This window comes from Falco punctatus (genome assembly GCF_963210335.1).
Source record: "Falco punctatus genome assembly, chromosome: 5".
Classification (NCBI taxonomy): Eukaryota; Metazoa; Chordata; class Aves; order Falconiformes; family Falconidae; genus Falco; species Falco punctatus.
In genome coordinates, this window is record NC_137584.1 from 61895387 (window position 1) to 61916549 (window position 21163).

At 39.9% G+C, this 21163-nt stretch overlaps 1 protein-coding gene and 1 long non-coding RNA gene across 3 annotated transcripts in view; one reads left to right on the plus strand and one right to left on the minus strand.

The window, feature by feature from the left end:
- The window catches only part of LOC308064697, a 48553-nt gene extending 31109 nt beyond the window's left edge, over positions 1-17444 (plus strand). Inside the window, exon 3 of the long non-coding RNA XR_013928492.1 lies at positions 13-17444. This is a non-coding gene — a long non-coding RNA (uncharacterized lncRNA). The remainder of the gene's footprint in view (positions 1-12) is intronic.
- Positions 1-21163, minus strand: part of SLC35F1 (solute carrier family 35 member F1) — a 257831-nt gene that overhangs the window by 91369 nt on the left and 145299 nt on the right. For both annotated transcript variants that reach the window (XM_080389531.1, XM_080389532.1), the window contains exon 2: positions 19068-19243. In XM_080389531.1, the coding sequence (XP_080245657.1) occupies positions 19068-19243 (176 nt within the window). The remainder of the gene's footprint in view (positions 1-19067; positions 19244-21163) is intronic.

Below are 21163 nucleotides of genomic sequence, written 5' to 3' on the forward strand. Positions count from 1 at the left end.
CACAAGCTCTAGGTGATATTACAGATAAATTCAGAAGTCTCAGAATGATGCTATTTGGTTTTAGCAAATCAATAAATCTTCCTAGAGATTATTTCAGCTCTTTGAGTAAAAGTAGGCAGGTGAAGACAAAATATCATGGAACTGAATCCCAAGATTTCTCTATGGTGTAAGAAAGAAGGATCTGAATTTGTTCAACACTGTTCTACCTTCCATATCAAAATAGATGTGCAAAAAGTGGATAGTTGCTATTTCATCAGTAGGGGAATAAATCTTCCAGCAAGCTAGCTATAGTTACCTGTGGGGCATTTGAACCAAGTGGAAAGCGTAAAATGGAAACACAGGAGTGCCTCCTGATCAGGTGGCTTTTCTTCCACGTTCCTGCGACAATTGAGCTTTCTAATGTGATGGATTTCACAAGGCAACTGGGAACAGCAGGGAAGGAGGGGCTGCTCACTTACTGGAGCCAGAAGATGAAAGGCAGTCTGCCAAGGCCAGACAGAAAAATATTGATGGTGATCATCCAGAATCAGGAAATGAGGATTCATCTGTTACTGGAAGGAATACATCGCCACATACTGCTGCTGAGTGGGAGGGTGAGATGGTAAAGTAATTACAGCTGGTTTTAGAAATGAACAACTGGGGCCATTGATGGGGCATCGAGCCACCAAAGACTGAAAGGGATCTTTTAAATTGGATTGGGAATGCATGTCATCCAGCTTATAGCTGCATCCCCATTACCCTTTGCAAGACTAAGGCTGCAAGGCCCGTAGGGGCTTCTGATACTAGATTCCAGCAGGAGAGCCAGGCGACCCACAGTAGTCATGCAGGAGAACATGACTGCTGCAGTACATTCCTAAGAGTTTGTTCTACAAGATAACCTTCAAAAGTGGCAAATAACATCTTGTCCTTCTTCATATTCTGTACCCAATGCCAGTGCACTTTCTTCCTTTTCCAGGCGGAGGGAGAGGATAACCATTTTAACAATACATAAGCAGGCTGTGTGCTTTTGGTTGCATGGGTCTCCTCTGCACTCAGCAAAGGCTGTACAATTACATTTCTAAAAGCTTGGATCAGTGGGCAAACTGCTATGCACTGGCCATATTAGCAGCACTGTTCAGTCTTTTCTCTAGTTTGTCACTATTTTCTTTTGCTCTGGCCAAGAAAAGCACAGGCAAATGTAGTCTCATGTTCAGAGTGGCAAACTACTGAACCTGTCATTCAGGCGTGTACCATTCTCAGTACAGCCAACCAAAAACATTTAAATATTTCTTTGAATGAGATATCTCATTCAAAATTTGAGAGACAGCTTAGAGAATCACATTATGCTGAACATACTAAATTTGAGATTAAAAAAAAGAAATTGAGATTCTATGTTTGAACACTTTTCTTTGCCACCATGTAAGAAACATATTTCTTACAAAACTCAGAGGAGAAATTCTCAGTTCACAAAACTAAATGAGGGTTTTAAGAAAAAAACAGACATATATTTATTATCATAAATCCCTTTAAATTACAGAAGTGTTCTACAAAAATTGGCACTATTCTGTACAAAGCACAATCTTTGGCAGCCCAGTTCACTGCCTCTGCTGATTTTCTTTCCTGTCCACAGGAGAGAAACAAGATTAAGATTATACTTTGAACAACTTGTTCAGTGTTATACACTGAATCAAAGCCAGAAATAGAAATTTTGACACGCTAAATGTGTTGTGTAATATATTTGAAAATACGGGGTCTAAAATAAAATAGCTGTTAAAGGAACTCAGCTACCACAGTAATGGATGGATGGACGGACAGATGGATAATCTGTATGCTTTTGATGTGATTTACTGCCTTGCAGGAACCTGTGCTACACAGCACTGAAACTGCAAATTCCTTAAGACTCTGCTTGACTGAACTCTAACCACAAGGGGCATACCTTTCTAACATAACTTCATTGGGTTTATTTCCATGGCAGCAGCTATGAAAAGGTTATCCCACTCAGACTAACTGCACCAGTATTTGTGAGGAAATGTTTAATCATCAAATCTCTATAAGTTACTCTTTATATTTACTATAACTCAAAAAGATAGAGATGGAAATTTTTCTGTGTTACTAGAGCACATAATTCAAAAGCTGATGAGAATCTTCTGTGTTAATAAAATGCCTGACTTCAAAATAGTCTGTTTTCTCAAAATTCATCTGTATGAAAAAATCTCATTACAGCTGAAACATAAATCAAGTTCTCATGAAATTTCATTCAACTTCTGTCTGTAATTTAGATATGGATGTAATCCATTATTGATATCGTGAAAATGCAGCTCTGTAACAGAGAAAACATCTCATTCTAAAATGCAGCTTCTTTTTCTCTTGCTCTATACTGCAAACCGCTCCTCTATACTATATGTTCTTTTAGACAAAGGCCTTGAGAAATTTGGTCTTATTGTATCATTTCTTTTGATAACAGCATGCCTTGTAAAACCCACTACCACTGCTCTGATGTTCATCTCATTTCTCCTCCTAAACAGTAAACAAGTTGCATCTAGATGAAACTATATGAGTATAAAAATTGTTCCAGACATATAGACATGATATATGATATCTATATGATATAAAGATAGAGCAGGTAGAAAAGAAGGTAACACCTGACTCAGAATCAAATGCATAATTTCAGGATAGTTTCAAAGATGTGATCAGTTGAGAAGTGTTTTCCATCTATAGGCGATATTTAGAAAAAATTACAAAAACGCTTATAGGATAAGGCAGAGAAGCAGGGAGTGGAGCCTAACACTACCAAAAGAACTCAGTAAAAAAGAAAATCAGAACATCCGAAACAAGAAAAGAAACAAAGTTTTGGATGGCACTGACAACAGGGGCAAGCAGCATAAAATTTCAGTATGACAGGGAAAAATGGAATCAGCAGGGAATTCCTCTGATCGTGAATGCAACGCAAGGCTTTCAAATTAAGCAGAGAATGGGAAGTGCTGTTCTCCAGGCATGCTGACTCACTCAGCTTTCTGCAAGCCTACATCAGTGTTTTGGTCTCAGCTCCCACTGCTCATTACAGCTTTGTTTTCTTGATTTACGTGTCTGTTAGCATGTTCAGGCAAGCCCTTCACAGATTTCTTTGTATGCGATCTCCAAAATTGCCTAGAAGGCTACAAGAAGATCATATTGTATTTATGTTCTGAACTTAAAATAATAAATCACTTTCTGCTGCACTTTGACTTTTGCCCAGTCCATCCAAATCCTAAACCTAATTTCCATGTTCAAACTCATGGCCATTTCTATTTCAGCCTTAATTTATTTTTTGCTTTTCAACTGGAAATAGACAAGGTCAAAAGACAAATTTTCTCTGTACAGTTGTTCCCTGAGGGAGTCAAGGAGTTAGAAAGGGGTGCCTGCCATCAACTCTTGTTCTTAAACTGAGCTACTGCTAAAAACACCCCACAAATTTGCAGTTTGGACAGAGATGATCCACTTCGTAACAAAATAAAACCTAAACCTGACTGTCCAAACAGCCAGCCACCATGTAACCATCTGGAGACTGTGCCATCAGCGAAGTCAGACATCCAGAGCATAAGGTATCACAGCCTGTGCCCTGGTTGTTGGATCTGACAGAGGCAAGTCACAGACACATCATGGAATTAGTTTCTACTTCCACATGCTGGAACCAAAATCCTTTCTGTTCCCTTTGGCCATTTCACCACTGGAAAAAGTGGCAGTTCACAGCATTTACAAGAGATGATCACTGAGCAATGCCACTCACTTTGTGACTCTGGTGCCATTCTGAGTTGCAAAAGCTAAGATCAGTTCTCCAGGAGATGTCCTTGAGGAACTATTCCACTTAAATGCTCCTGTCTGCAGTCCCTTTCCACTGCAGTCCCTCACAGAGCCCTTCTGTCAACCAAACCAGCAACAGCAAAGCTCCAGCAATGATATTTCACATCCTTTTCACAGTGACACAGTTAATTATCACTTTCCCAAGCTGGGAAACACTTGACCACTACAGGGGAAGATTGACCTAGGCAGGTCTTGGGGAGGGACTTGGACAGTACTGGTGCAAACACTCACTCCAATGTTTTCCTTACTCAGAAGAAAATGCTGACCACAATTTGTGGGGTATCTGTTGTGTGACTGTACAACTCAGCCACAGATGTCTGCCACACACCTATCAGTCTGGTGCTTACGACATAGCTAACGGCCCAATACAACAAAATCATCCTCTTAAGGATGCTCCTGAGGTGCAAGGGCAGTTTCCAGAGCAAATATTTGCATTTCCTGAGCTTTCCCACTTTGCTGATTTCTGACAACTATCCCAAGAACTCCTTTATGTGCATATTTTCCTGACGTACTAGATGGTACCCTTCTTTAAGAGGAAGCATTTTCTGTGCTTGTCCAAAGATTTACAGAAATATAAATCACCTAATCAAACACCTTGCAAGGTGATTTCTTGTATCTATATATTATCTCTAGAAAATATTTTTCTAATACTTGTTCTTAAAACCAGTTGGTGATTGGTGATGCAGTGGTTCAACTGGGTTGCACAGTGTTTTCTGCAAGTTTAACTTAGGAGGTCTTTTTACTTTTTATGATCATGTAATTATCACTAGGCAACATAATAACGCTAGGCAATATAACAACCCTAGGTAAAACAATAACTCTTTCTCACAAACACTTAAAGCTGTGAAATACTTATTATCAATGTATGTATTAAAACCCTTACTGTGCTTGCTTTGAAGTTACCAATGTTAATAGGTAATACAAATAATTTTTAATGAAGGAATTAGATTACTAAATTCCTTGAGAGGGAATGGTTTATTCCTGAATGCCACTTTGCAGCTAAACTGTTGATAAGGGATATGATTTTCAGTTGAAAATCACTATCAATAATTTGCTCAAAGCTCTTCACTAAAGATACAAATTTGGGCTTCTACAACTAATTAGTTCCAACTTCACAAATACGAAGCTTTGTCTGTGAGACTGCAAAAGGCAATGACAAACATCAGTGCTATTGATCCTGGCACCTGCTACTTTTTCATTCTACAGCTTTTTTAGACCTGTCAATAATCCCTCTCACAAAACCCAGGTTTTCATAAAAATTCTGCTTCATTTCAGTGTTGCTTAAATCTATAACGAATAATCTGTCAAGTCCATTAAATACTACTAGTACACAACAGATTAAATCCATAAAACATATTAAACAGAGCTCAAGAAAGTACAAAATAATAGCAACAGTGGGAAATACTAATACTATGATAGATATTTTTTTTAATAAACATACTCATGCAGGTTGTCTCTTAATATTGTCATTAACAGAAGATACACTGTTCCCTCACCAGTGTAGTGAAAATTATGGAAATAAACACAAGCCTCATCAAAGGCATGAAAAGAAATACCTCTGCAATGAATACGACAGAGACAGCTGACAATGAATTTCCATTTTTATTCCACTGTTCAAAATATTAAGAAATAAGGAGATGACATTTTGGCACATTACTGACAAAATATGAAAAGTATTAACAAGGACTAAAAAACCAAGTCTTTTGTGAAAATTGAGAAGGGAAGTTGACAGAACCTGACAATTTGCACTAAGCAGCTCCCAATTAAGAATGAGTTGCTGCTGTACTATTAGGTACATATAACAGAAATTGAAGAAATTGTGAAACTTTTAGGAAGAAACATCCTGCTTAAATTTGAAAGATGTGATTTTCTTTCTTTTGTCAGTTGGCTTGTGTTTATTAGACTCTTTAACTTGGAATTTCAGGTGCACATACTTATAAACATGTATTTAAGTACTTGTTGCATACATTTGCTTAGAAATAACCATTGATACAAAGCTGTCTGTGCTTTTCTAGACAAGTTCATTGACACAGCACTTCTATATTTTAGATCCCCTCCTCCCTTTTCGATGGAGAGGGCTATCACTGCTTGACAAATGGAACAGCCACCTTGCTTTTAAACATGATTATTTTTACATCCAGATGATTTTAAAGAAAAATTAATCAGCTGTAAAGATGACATGTCTTTAGGCATGGATACAATCCTTACAGACCGAGTCGCTGAAATACAACCTATGCATGAAATGAGTCAGCCCTGCTAGAATGTTTCTATCACCAAGGCACAGCAATTCTTTAACGGACAATCTGGGAGCTCTTCCTTGCCATCATGCATTTCTGTTAATGGAAATGCACACATACAGCAAATAGTTATGTATACATTTCCAAATTTCTGTGTTGCCTTGTAACTTAATTTGTCTCAATGGATTGCATTAAAAGCTCTTGGGGAGTGTGATCTTTATTGTGAAAAAGGATCCTATTCAGCAGTCATTATATTATCAGAAAAAATACTATCATAAATACCACAGTCATTTGCCTTCTTAAAGGCAGCTTGTTCTGAGATACGACTTGAATTTTCTCACCTTGAAACACCACATTTCTCTCCTGCAGTGTGCCATATCCTTTAAAGAAAAAAGAACCCTACTTTCTTTTTTATCAGTTTTATTTCTCTCCATACTTCAGAGAAACAGTCCTCTGATACAGAAAGACTTTCATATTTTCTAAGCAAATAACAATAGAAGCAACAAACATTCAAAATCCTCACTCAATTAAAAATGACTGGATTCCCACATTTCTAATACTTCATTCACCAGAGAAAAAGCAGGTGGTTTTGAGTGTGCAGATCTCAGACCATCGCACACTGCAGATCAACAAGCATTCACACGTAATATTATCCATGCAATTTCAGTGTTATAGCTGTAGTGTGGGGAGAGAAGTTGAGGAAAGGTTTAGTCTTGCTTCTGCTCAGTAGCTTCCAGTGGTTATTAATTTCCCTATACATCCTCAATAGGGCACTCCACCACAGAGAGAGGCGGTCTACTGTAGGATGAGGAAAACACCACTGGGAAGAGGAACATGTCACTCCGGACATGATAGCAATACATACCAAGCACATTATCATCTAAACTACAATACCAGGGCATACACTTGTTGGTAAAATCCACTTTCCCATGACATGGTTTCTCCACCTTACCCACCTGACATGCTGTGGTTCCTGACATATCAGCATTCAGAAGTGCACTGCGGCAGGACCATTGCAGCCTCCACCTAAATGGTGATTCTCCCTCAGACTTCTGCGAAGCTGCTTCTGTAACTCCAGTTCCTGCCAGCCTGCCACCCCCTCTGCTAGCTGCTTTTTTTAGAAAGCACTCAACCCAACAATTTCAACCCAGTGACTTCTGGCTACCTGGCTCAATGACCAAGTCCACTCAGACCTCCTACCTCCAGCTTTAGCAGGGACCAGTTCCCACCAAGCATTTTTACAACATCAAGTTTGGCTCCAGAAATTCCCTGGAGTCCTTCAAATGTTTTTGTTGCTTTCTTCAGCTTTAGAATACAGTCTTAACATAAGACATCTTTTGTATTAACACAAAATTTAACCCACAGTTTCAGCATGCTGCTGCAAAAGAATCCACAGGATTCTTCATCAGTGTCCATGCATTCAGGAATTCACCTCGGGGCATGCTTGGGAAGAGCTCACTGGCAACTTGGTTCACATGGTAAGTATGGTTACTGGCAAGCTTCTGCCCCTTTATGGTATTTCATCTCTTTGAACTGTTATAAAAGCTGTGAGTGGACATGAGATGTTCCTGGTTATACCATGGCCTGTTTCTTATCACACACCTATCTGAATAAGCATGACGCCTAGCTTAGGAACACCTGAAGTTCACTGGGATCTTGAGATGATAAGTAATATAAAATAATGCTAAAAATAAATTCTACTGATAATACCTAGGGTTTTTCAGATATGTGTATATATATGTGTGTGTGCATGGAAAAACTCTTAGGATCACTCCATGAGGGCAAGCCACTACAGTTCCTTTAAAATGGAGCCAAACCTCTTACACAGTCAGCAAGAAATAAGGGCACTAACTAGTTGTTCTCTTTGTACACCAAGTGGCTGAAATCTTAATAGGACACTCAAGAACACGTTCAATACAAAAGATTTCAAATAGCAATGTATTATAATTTATGGTCATGAACATGCAACTCCTTCACTTATATCATCAATGGTGCAAATAGCGCAGATCCATTTTATTAAAGCAGTGACAGTCCACCTCAGCCCTGGGGTATTAAAACCTCTTTGAGAATTATACAAAACCAAGTATCAGATCACAGACAGATAATCAGAGAAGTATGAACAAATGATATTGAGTAAATATCCTAGTAGCTGCACAGAAGCGAGTTCATGAATATTTAATTCAGAAAAGGTACAGATGCATAATTTTCCTTTGAAACTTCATTTGCTATATCTCTGTAACACTTACAAAAATATCTCTATGAATTGACTGTTGCTGTCATATAACTGAAAACTAAAGGATAAGTGCTCCTCTGAGACATGCACATGGTCTCTCCCTCCCCATGTATTTGGAGTGCTCACTACTTCCTTCTGTCAGCAAAGCTCGCACCTTCCCTCAAAGATTCCTCCTCCCATCAGGTAAACGTGTGCAAGAAATGGAGGAGGCTGCTAGATAGCATATATTATTCTTCTCCTTTTCTCTTTGATGTTAAATCAGGAAAGATAATGTAGGGAGGGTTTCTAACAGAGCCAGTTGTTAATGACCCTGAGCTGCTCTATTCAGTAGCGACATGGGTCTAAAGTATCCTCAGGGTTCCTGAAGCAACGTTGCAGCCAAATGGAGACCTAAGCCAAGAGGTGAGTCCCCAGGTCCCTGAATTCTGAGCATCTTTCAGAAGTGACTTGGAGCTCCCGCCTGTGCTTGGCAGCTTATGAGCAGACGGGAGAGCATTCAGCAGAACTGCAGCTTGCATACCGAGTACTGAATTTGTAAACATTTTTTCAGATGAAGCTGCAATTATTATAGCACTATCATCCAGAAATGCAACAGGAGTTTGAAGCAAACATATGCCAATGGCTAAAGCTCAGCCAAATATAAAGGAAAAAACATGCTTACAAAATGGTAGAAAAACTTATTAAGATATTTAGAGTCATAGAATCATAGAAACATTTAGGTTGGAAAAGACCTTTAAGATCATGGAGTTTAACTGTTAACCTAGCTCTGTCAAGTTCACCACTAAACCATAACCCCGAGTGCCACATCTACACATCTTTTAAATACCTCCAGTGACTCTACCACTTCCCTGGGCAGCCTGTTCCAATGCTGGATCACCCTTTTGGTGAATAAATTTTCCCTAATATCCAAATTAAACCTCTCCTGGCACAACTTGAGGCCGTCTCCTCTTGTCCTACTGCTTATTACTTGGGAGAAGAGACCAACACCCACCTCACTACAGCTTCCTTCCAGCTAGTTGTAGAGAATGACAAGGTCTCCCCTGAGCCTCCTTTTCTCCAGGCTAAACAGTCCCAGTTCCCTCAGCTGCTCCTTGTAAGACTTGCTCTCTGGACCCTTCACCAGCTTTGTTGCCCTTCTTTGGACACGCTCCAGCACTTCAATGCCTTTCTTGTAGCGAGGGGCCCAAAACTGCCTGAAGATGTATTTAGTTGTAACAATAATTATATGGATTACCCTGGTAATAATGGAGATGAAGGAAGAGGAAATTACTGCTTCTGCTACAGCCTGGTATTAAGTGTGAGTCAGAAGAATAAGTTGAAAATAGAGCTTTTCCCTACTAACATAACTTTTTATTCCCTTGATTCATGTTGTCTCATAGTCCTTATTTTAGAAAAGGCAGTTTACTTAGATTAAGTTTTACAGTTGTGGCTTTGAGTTACCTGAAGCATTGCATACACTCTTTGCTTTTTCCTCTCTACTGGTACCATCTTGTTACCAGAAGCTAATGAAATCAGAAAAAGAAAATGGAGAGGTGGGCTATTTTCCATGTAAGGGAAACACACTGCACGTCCAAACCTTCAGAAAGGATGTGATCTTCACAGGGACTTTGCTGCAAGTCTTGTGTACAGTTTACAACTGGGCTCTGCAAAACAGGATGCTGCTGAGCCTTTGATTTAATGAAAACTTAGGAAGGCAATCCCATTTACTGCAGGGACTGCTTTGTTCTTTCATTATGATTCTTTTTTAATGAGAAAGGCAATCGCAAGGATAAACTCTATTCCTCTCAATTTTTACATTAATTACATACAAAGCACCATTCTGGCAGAACGGGACTTATCTCCTTCAGGCAATACAGTTGTCATCTTGTAACCACACTTCAAATCTCCCGTACGAACACTGGAGTTACGTGTGCTGAATGTGGATCCTGCTACCCAGGCTAGCTGCTGGAATTGATGAATGTTTAAATATTCAATAAATCACAGGCAAATACTGATACTGCATGAAGTGGAAGAGACAACCCTCGCGTTCTGCTCACAGTTGTAGGATCAAGGGTACGCAATTTACCAGACCCATAAACTTTCCTCATTGTGGTGGGAAGGGATGGTCAGTTTCATAAACAGCACTTAAGATGTTAATGTATTAAGAAGAGTCAGGCCCATATACTAACACTACAAAGGACAGTTATCCCTTAGTTCTACAGAAAATTAACTGTTCGTAATTCAGCCTGCACCCTTAAGAAACAATTCACTATTTGGCATACTGTAACGCAATCTGGGCTAGATAGGGAGCTGCTTTATCCTCAGATAAAATTACTGAGAACCACATTCACCCCTGTGCAGTACTCTCATTCTGTGGACCAAATTTCAAAGCTCAGTATGTGCTCACTGCCATGATACCCAAGCACATCCAGGACTGTACCATGCAATGCCTGGCTTTCCACATGCTTAAAAGCCTTGATTCGTTTACGTACAACATCTGTGCCCCTATCTGAATCTGTGGTACAAGTACAAATACATGTAACGGCAGCTGCAGAGATAGGGATCCAAATCATGCAGCAAGATGCACAAGTGTTCAAACTGCACTTCCTCAGAGCTTCCTTGAGCCTGCTCACTCATCCTTCTCGTGACAAGGTGTATCTTCTTAAACAGGTACTCACAGACTTGTGTTCAGATTAGCACCATGTTTGAAGGGCTGGCATGGCTGCTGGAAAAGTGTGCAAGGAGGGAGCTTCCCAGGCTCAGCAACAAAATCTAAATCTTGATCCAAACATAAACGTTTGCAAATATATGTTGCAGATTTGCCCCAAGTTTCAGATTTAGATGCTGGAATCATGAAGAAACAGTACAAAATGCCACGCTGTGATGATTTTTTGATTCTGCAAAATTCCAGTAGCTACCTGTGATGTTGCAGCTGTGAGCTGAATAATTGCATCGCCTCCCATTTTATTGCATCTGTGGTTTCTATTTATGGAGTTACTGGCATGGAATGGGCACATCTGGCTAAATGTTCCTAAACTGTATGTACATTTACCTCCAGGGTAAAACTGCCTTACTGTCAAGTAGTATATTCAGTATAGATATTGCCTTACAGCGATGGTGCAGTGTCTTGATGCAAACATGGTTCATCACCCAGGACTTTGGCCAGCCTAAAGCTTATCATCCCTTTTATGCTCACTGCACGCAGAGTCTGTAAGGTTTGCTCTCATAAAATATGCACCAGTCTTTGAACCATGGTGCAAATCTGAATGCTGTTTCTAGAAGAAACTGGTTAAGGGCATAAACCTGGCAGCCAGAAATACAGCTGAGTCTGAAATTCCTGAAGTGAGAGTGACCTGAGCATCTGTCCACTGAACTGCCTGATTTGAATCCCCCAAGGACTTTGTTAGAAGGACTGGTACCCCTAGTTCACATGCAAGCGTAGAACAAATTTAATTCTCTTCACGGACAAGACCTCCCCTTTCCTCATTTAGGTCAAGAGGATGGTAAGAGAAATCCCCTCTTTTTGTGCGTGCTGTTGTCTGCGTCAGCAGGCACAGGAAAAATAAGGTGTTCCTGTTCTTTCACTCGGTGCCCTCTTGCAGCTTGTGTTACTGGTAGCACAAAGGATACTTCTCTGAGCAGCAAAGCTATTTTGAAAGCAACCTAGTAAAACAAAAGACATCTCTGGACTGAATGAAATGCATCAGGGATCATGAGATACTACTACAGAGAATGCAACAGCATGGGTGCTTGGTTAGGCCTGGCCTTTATTGCTTTGGGGTCATCATGAGCAAATTAGTGTTTGCATCATTAAACCATGACACACAATGTTCATGCTTAACTGCTGCCACCTGCATCCTAAAGGAACAGTGCTTTCCGTTTTTCAGTTTGTATGTGCTGTGGGATATACATGATTTATTCCAACGATACTATGCAAAGGATGCTGCTTTGGCCAGGACTACCAGAAAGACAGATATTTCATAACACAGGTCACGTGCTGTGAGTTTGGATAGCAGGTGTCTAACCTAACAACTAGGAGCACAGAAATGAGAAATAAAAACACCAGAAAGAAAGGGCTGAGGTTTCTTTTGAGCCTTTACCTGCCAACATATTTTCACTATGTTTGGTCCCAGAATTCCCCTCTGTAGTGTTTATTTGTACCTTGTTAAACAGCTGGTAAAGCAAAACACACCTGATGAAAATTAATTAAGTCCTGAGATGCCCTGAGATGCCTGGTCCCTTGTGTGGGTGGAAAGGAGCAGCAGGGCCAAAGCAGAAAGTGTTTGTCTGCTGGTTAGTGTAAAAGGGAGAGCTGACAATGAAAAACTCAGAGGATTAAAAAAACCCCACCCAACCTTTCCACCAGGAATAGCAAAAGAAAGCAAAGCAAAAGACAGAAAGGTCAAGTCTATTGGTTTTAATCCTGTCATTGCATCACCAATATGGTCTATGTTTTTTTTACCCTGTCTTCTTACCAGCTATTTGGAATAAACCATACTCTGCTGAAACTGCATCTGTTTCTGTATTATGGCTAAGAATGTGAGAAGACTTCATTGGACTGGAAAAGGAAATCCTGTGGTTTTCGGAAACTAGCATAAAGAATAGGATCACAAGGTCCTTTATGGAGTCTATACATACAGGAAAAGTTTAACAACTCACTGAATTGTAGCCATCTACAGAGTAAAATTAGATTCATGCAGTAGAGAGAGCAGCAGCATTCAGCATTTTACAGCAGGACATTTTTAAAACTCGATTGAAAGTAGAGGGAAAATTCAAGCACAAAGACAATGATTATGTAAATGGGACTGAACAGGAATCTGGCTCTAGTCATACTGGTTTTATCTAGATAGCTTGCTGCGACGCTCACAAGGTGACAGGCAAATCCTGAACACATAACACATCGTAATTCTTGCTCCTGTGAGCATGCTGTCCAAAACAGAAAATTGCACATTACAAAAAAGATCCCTGCAATTTGAAGTGCCTGTAAACAGGCAACATTCTAGTTTCATTTCTCCTAAAGTACAGAATTCCCTCTGAATATGAAAAGGGCTCTTCAAAGCCCAGACAAAAGGACTGTTTGGCTGACCATTTTCATAATAAACATATCCCACACAGTTTGGCATCCCTAATTAGAAGCCCAGAGTAATTAGGAGAAAGTGCACTGCAGACTGCAAAGCACAACGCAGCAGGGAGACTCTGCAGTGCTACTATGAGAATACCAAAGACCAGAAGGTCATTATTTTTCACTGGTCCCAAGCCACAGTTGCTGCAGTGTTTCACTTTTACAGCCCAGGGTTAGCCTGGCCCCTTGCAGCAGGAGGGCCAGGAGGAGCTGGGCCAGCTTGCCTTCCCCTGTGCTTCAAGGGGAATGCTGCTGCTCTTTGTGATGTTTCCCATGCATTTGCAGGCCAGCATGTGGGCTGGGTCATTGCCTTAAGGGACCTGGACCACTTCTCTGTTGCAGGCAGAGAGTACCATAAAGCTGCTTGGAAGCTACTCGGCGGCAGCTTGTACAGGTTTTGTTTCACATTTGAGGGATAACTGAGCTTTGTTCTACAGTAGAGGCGTGAGCATACTTAAGGAAACTGAATGACAGTGAAATGCATCTTTTCCAATCAAAATCACTCCCTGTCATCCTCAGTGAAGAGAAAGTCCCATATTTCTGAAGGCTTCTCACTGAAAATTCTGACAGGATCGATGCCTTTCCAGAAGACATCTCATCTTAATGGTACAACACATATTCCCCATTACTTTATACCTAATATGGTTTGATCAGCTTAAATCATGTACCGTCTTTGTTTCCCAGGCATGTTCTTATTGGCAGTTGACAAAAAAAGGCGTTAATGTCAAAGAAATTCTGGTACGTCTACCTAAGTGAAGCACATAATACAGCTTTGTGTTAATATAACGTTGCTAGTGCAATGAAACTGAGTAAAAAGAGGCATTTACCCTTTCAATCAACAAATAGCTGACAAGCACTGCAGTAAAACAGCAACTCCTCTATAGTGCTCTACTTCCCTTCAAGTAGCCTGTTTCAGTGAGTTTAGCGGAATTAGGAATGATGTGGGGGCAGGGGGTATCATATATCTAAATGGAGATACATAGGTGAATAGCAGGTAAATCAGGAATTTACATATGACTGAGATACTAATGTCATAAACCAATCCTAGATAGAAATGCTTAAAATATGATATTCAAGTAACAGGACCGCAATCCCTAATAGTCTCACAGGACTCTAGCTGACTCAGAGGGACAGATCCCATTTGATTATATGTCAAATTTAAGACGTTACAGTTATTCTTGTGAAAAACATATTTCCATTGACATATGCTATAACCTCATCACTTAGCCTAGAAGCAGAACTCAGACAGACATGCACAGATTCATAAAAACTTTTCTGAACTAGAAAATTATTGCCAGCCCCCAGTAATGAATGACAGGCTGAAAATACACAGTAACTTGTTGAACTAAAATTAAAGGAACAGCTTGCAATGTGGAGCCCTACTACCACAGAATCTGGCCCTTAAGGCTTAATGGTACCCTTCTGTTCAAAAGACATCTTTACTGCTCCCTCATTTCTTGTTTTCTAGAATAACAAAAAATAGCATGTTTTCTTTTTTTAATGATGTCTAGTAGATGTGATATTTTCATTTGTAGTATATGTGAGGTGGCTTTTAGAAATAATTTATTTTTGGTGGCAAGCTGCTGATGCTTGCACCCATGTTGACTGTTAGTAATTAACACCTTCTGGTCCACTATGGACAATTTCCCACTTACTGCTTTTTAAGGTGTTAAAACTAATCTCCACCAGCTTTGTGTCCCATAGCTCCATTTCACTGATAGAAGGCTCCTTTCCTGATAGCCAAAGCTTTTCTTGTCCTCAATTAATAATAACACACAACCCAAAGGAGTACCTGGAAGTGCCCTAACAAGATTTTGTTAAGCGGAATCCTCTGCTGATGAGGGGACTGAGCTGAGATAATAGGTGTTAAAACCTTCTTCTCAACTCAGAGCTGTTACCATGGGCGAATACAGGGTTTGGCTGTGAAAACAACCGGCACAAGAGGAAGTTACCTCAAGAGAAAGAACTGAGGAGGTCCTTATTACCTATTAGATTTCTGGCATTTCAGCCAGATAAAACATGCTGGCATTCATTGCCTTATAATGATGCATTAGTGATAATAATTTTATAGCACTGTCCTCATACAAAGAAAACTCCTACAGAATTACATTCAGACCTTCAGTACTGGTGCATTAATGAGCATTGGACTAGAAGCTCTAGTGGATACGTATTTTTAAGTGGCTACTACCATCTATGCATGTCTGAGTATGTGCATTTCTAACTGTGAAGAACCTTCTGTACTCACCTCTTTGGGGAAAGAGTAAGTTCAACTTAAATTTACATATAACAAGAAAAATTAAAATTTGCATTAAAGTATCCAGGATAAAAGAGAGTTTTCTAGATACCAGATTCACAATCTAACAGAAACTTTAGAGTTCAACTGCTAGAAAAAGGTGGTTGGATTTTGCATCAGAAAAATCCCAGTTTGGCCAAATTCTTTCCTTTTTGTGACTTCTGCCTGAGTAGTATCCACGTTTTAAGTCTCATGGGAAAATCTCACAAGTACAGATCTCCTTTAATACTTCTGTCACTTCTTATTTTTGGTCAGGAGAACAAAATTGCAATAATGATGAAAAGGCTTACTCATGTGGACTTCACTATGGACTTGTGCACTTTTACTGCCTTGAAACTGGTTCCCCATCTAGAGCTACAGGACAAACTTCTCTCTTTTTTTTTTGTTTTTGTTTTTTTGTGGCATGGCAATGAAGCTCAAAAGTACTCAGAGATTCTGGCACCTGCAGGACTTGTGCATCTCCTACACTATCTGATGACATGTGGATTCATTGCAAAGTGGTGGTCCTAATCTTTGCACTCACTAAAGGGCTGTGATATTATTTTGGAAATAAATTCTGGATCCACAATATAAAAATATAGTGGAAGCTGCTGGTTCCCATGGACTAACTTTAGCTGCTGGAAGCTGGCTATTCACTGCAGAAGGCTTTAGCCAGAAGAACTCAGGAATCAGGAGCTTTCATCATCTGCTAATGATGGTTTTCAGAGACCAGTGCAAATTCTAGTTTTTCATTATCACTCAGGGAGTTTATAGGGGTGAGATAAACAGTGATGGAAGGCTAAGTCAAAGAGGATCCAAAGTACATCAAAATTTGGAAGAAGTCTCTAAAGAAAGAGGAGTTCCTTATGTCTCAGGAAATTATAGTTTTCAGTCCTACAGCAAATTAAGGGGGGTTTTGGCTACTTCAAGTGATACTTCCTTAGCCAGTACATTTCTGAAAAAAACCCCAGAGATTAAGAAAGCAAGCAAAGAAAAAGATAAAGGGATGCAGTTTTTTCTGACTACCAGCCAACTTATGACGGCTTGATTTCTTAAGGAAAAAGAGGATAATTTGAAGAATCTTAAATCGTGCATATTGTGTAGAAGAATTGCACATGAAAAAAAAAAGCCTCCTGATGTTCTCAGCACTCAGAACAGAATCATCCCATATAAAATTAATATCATTATTATGTGATTTCCATCTCTTAACGAAGCCAAATGATTGGAGCTGCTAGAAGAACTACCTCAGTGGAACAGAGATAATGAATTTTAATAAACACACAAGCAAAAAGACAATGTCAGGCTCAATCACTTCGCAATATTAAATGAGTTGGCTGCGTAGTGCTATACCATCCAGCAGGAATGTTATGCTGAGTGCCTGCATCAATGCTTTCATTGTGTCTGTAGCCAATTTTGTTCTGGATTTTTTTGGACCAAACCATCTTTCTTCTTTTGACAGCTCCTTTTCCAGACTATTCCACTGGTAAGCTTAATGCTTAAAGCAGAAGCTCTGGTTGTTCGTGTGATCCGTATTCAACCACAGACCCGTTCAAACACCTTCCCCAATCCTCCTTACTCATTTTTCATGTACCCCTAACACTTTCCCTATTCGCTTCCCAAGTCTATCTTACCTGCACAACAGATAGCTCTGACAAACTTCTCTTCAGTCCACCACTATATTTTTAAACATAAAATTATTTATAAAATACAGTTTTAATACATTTTTATGTGTAAAACAGAGTGCTTGATAGCATTTTTGAAATGTCAATATGTACCAGGTTTGAAATGTCAAACCTCACTCTAAATAAACCCCTGTAATGCACAGCAGTATGCTGGCCCATATATCCTCTCACAAGTGAGCATTTTCAAAAAAGTAAAATCTATTTAAAAGTCATAGCGACTTGGCTTCCACAGTATCTAAATCAGTCCTGAAAAGGACATTTCTGGGACAGAACTAGTGAACATCTAGGCAATCCTGCACTCAGAATAATAATAATTTTAAACACAGTTCTCCAGAAAGATGGTACTACTACGTGCATTAAACCTTTTGGAGAGCAAAGCCTGTGATGATGTTTCTCCCTACGCAAACTGAAATACCAAGACAGTGAAACACTGCCTGAGCAATCTCTCTCTCTCTAAGAGCTAACATTTCCTCTACAGATTGGCCTTCGTCGCTTCTGAAAAATGTCAATGGAGACCATGGTTTATAAAACTGAAGCTGTAACACATTTAAATGTTTTGTGCTTCAGTACAGCGGTATATTTCTGACTGTTCTTTTTTTGCATGGAAATGAAGTCCTTGCTGTTTTGGAACACTTTATAGTATTATATCACAAGACTGTACTGTGAGTGAAGAACCTAAGCTTCAGGCCTGTTCCCAAATCATTAAAAGATGTACTATCAAAGAACGATCCAAAAATACTTGTTCTTGTAAGAAAACATGAACCTCTCAGTATGCTGATAAATGTACCACAGCCTAATACATTTTGTAGTTATTTTCCTCCATAGAGCCCTTCTCTCCTTATGTCAGGAGAGCAGAGTCAGGAAAGCACATGTTATTTTTGCTCTTTTATTTTGTTTTAATCCACATGTTCTGTGAAGGTGAATAAATAAAAAAGATTACAAAAAAATGAGTGGGTGAGAAATGTACTTAAAACGCATTTACTTCCCACACCTCTTCTAGACATGAAATCTCAAAGAAAGGAGGGATGGGCGGGCCAGGCACAAACTCCCTGTATTATATACAGACTGTGAAAGAGAGGATCATTTGTACATAGTACCAAAGTGTACTATAATGCATTTCTCACTTTGGAGGTCATATTGGTTATACAGGACCTGTTGCAAAACAGTGACAGGGCCATAGAGCTGCTCTGCCCACACAGCACCCCACAGAGACAGCATCCTGAACTCCCTCTCTTCATCTTCTACTTCCCAATGGCTAAAAATTGGCTGCCATTTTTTTCTAATAGGTGAACTATTGAATTGCTGTGATCAGTAACTCAAACTAGCAAGCTCTTCTTTGCTTGCAGCTGAGCTCTCCTTAGCCTATCCAAGATGTAAAGCATAGTAGTATTTCCCAGGAAGGCATGCAGCCAAATCCAAAATGAACCCTGAGTTTCTGGTTACGGTGCCAGAGAGGCAGGTGTAAGAGGAGCATTCCTGTAAGAACAGTTAGGAAGTGAAAAGTACTGCTTTTAGGCAGCACCACTATCCCCAACATATACTGATTCATACTTTGCTAATGAAGATTTGTTGGGGTTCTTTCAGTTCATCCAATATGTATTACTAGTAATATAAATATGTAACAAATGTTAATGGCATATGTATCTAAATCACATAGCTGCTTGTTCTGCAAAAGCCTTTATCCTCACTGTTTTCTATCAAACACTTTCAGAGAGGCACTTACCTTGTCTGACAGCTAGTGTTGTTGTGTAGACCAAGAATAGAAGGATATAATTGAGGAAGCTCTGAAAAACAGGTGTGTTGGCATGGAAATCTTCTGACAAATACTTGCTTGTGAGACCGATGCCACAGATAAGGAGGGAGAGTACCTGGCCGAGCGCCACAGACAGCAAGAGATCCCTAAAATGAATGAGAAAAACAGATATAAAACACTCAGCCTCCTTGTCAAGGAGGAAATGCTCATCCTCCTCCAGGAATCATGTTCGACAGTGAGAAGACTAAGACATGGGAAGAAACGCGATGCTTCAGTTAATGAGGGATCTGCTGGGTGTAGCCGACATAACGTTTCCATTATTTCTGCTTTTACCACAGGCTTAAACATTGCCCAAACACACTAGCTTTTATTCAGATATTAAACAACAGCAGATGGTACATCTCTATCATTTAATTTCACATTTCACAAAGGATAAATGATAGTTTAAATCAACCAAAATACAGCACTGCTTCCTTTGAGCATCTTCCCTAACAGAAAGACCTAGTAGTATCATTCAGACAGTGGGAATCACAGCTCTTCAAGGACTTAGTAGCCACAGAGAAAAAGCAGAGAAAAAATTTTATTGTGTTTCACCATCAACATTAATTTACTGTATAACTTACTTCCTCTCACTTAATTTCCGTTTCACTGTACAAACTATTCTTCCCATCTACTGTGCAAATATATGAACTTTTTCTTCCATCTTTGTCACTGTTTACTTCCTCTTCTGCTCAGCAGGAGTGGGAGGTTCCCCTTTTTCCTTTCCTGTCTTCTTCTGGTTCTTAAAAATCTATTTTCTGGTTTGGCTTCTTGTTTTAATCTGTTTTTCTTGACTTTAATCTCCAGTCTCCTCTGCATTCCCCTATTACAATGTTCCCCATTCTCTCTCCTCACAGGTCTCTGACAGTTGCTCCTTTTGTGCATGTCCTCTGTCTTCCTATAGCTTTCTCATCTTTCTTCAAGAAACCACTATATCTGAATATATATAAACCACTAGCCCTGTCCACTTCCAACTATATCTCTTTTACTCTTCTCACTGAATTTATTGTCTAACTGCGCTGCACAATTCAGTCCAAACAATTGCCCTTTTCCAATTATTATCTCTTATCCTCACAGTGCAGGAATATGTGTATTTTTAATTGTCCTTAAGAGGTTTCCCAGGTTCTCCATGTGTCAGTATTTTCACGCTGACTAGGCCTGCTCCCCAGTTACACCTTCCCATGCAGAAGCATGCAATGCAAAAGTGTTGACCTGGAAGAGGAGCAAGCACAATGACTGCAAGGGACAGCAAAAGGACATCCAAAGGGTACAGACAGATAGTTCAAGCCTTGCTGGCTGCAGCTGTCACCAAGTACCAGAAAAGAGGAGTAGTAGGTCCCTGGGGGAACCCACGAAGGAGAGGGGAAGGTGGGAGAGGAGCACACTCTGCAATGTCTCATCAGAGGCTGGTACGAGGAAAGGGGATTAGTCAATCCTAAGGGAGTAGACAAAGGAGGGCAGCACTCTGCTCAGCTGCAACAGTATTTCATGTGTGCTCTCCTCTGCCAGATGGTTAAAAAAAATTGCTTCAAGGCTGCTTTGCTTTCCCTGACAGATTTCCCTGACCTCGGCTGGGCATATTCAGCAGCCATAAGCATCTGTGCTCCCATAACAACTTTCCGGGTAAAATCAAATGGCAAATTTGTTTCCCTTTTTCTCATAAACAATCCTCCCACTAATGTGTCTGGGTGTCAGCTGTGGCATGATTCAACCAAACAGACACTGAAACCACAGCAGTCTGGGTAGTTATATTCAGCTAACATACATCGCTGACAAACAGCCTGACACAAATAGTAAGAGTACAAACTTTATTGTGCTAAACCCCGTGTTTTGACGGCAGACTGCTGGATAAGTAGCAACTAAGACTCCACAACTGCTGCCTCCACTTTCGCATTACTCACTCTACTGTGAAACGTAACCATGGGAAACAAACACACTCAACAGAGATGACGTCTGAGACTATGATGTGAACACTGCCAAATCCATGGATCCTCAGTTCCTGCCATTACCTGCTATACTGCTGACCT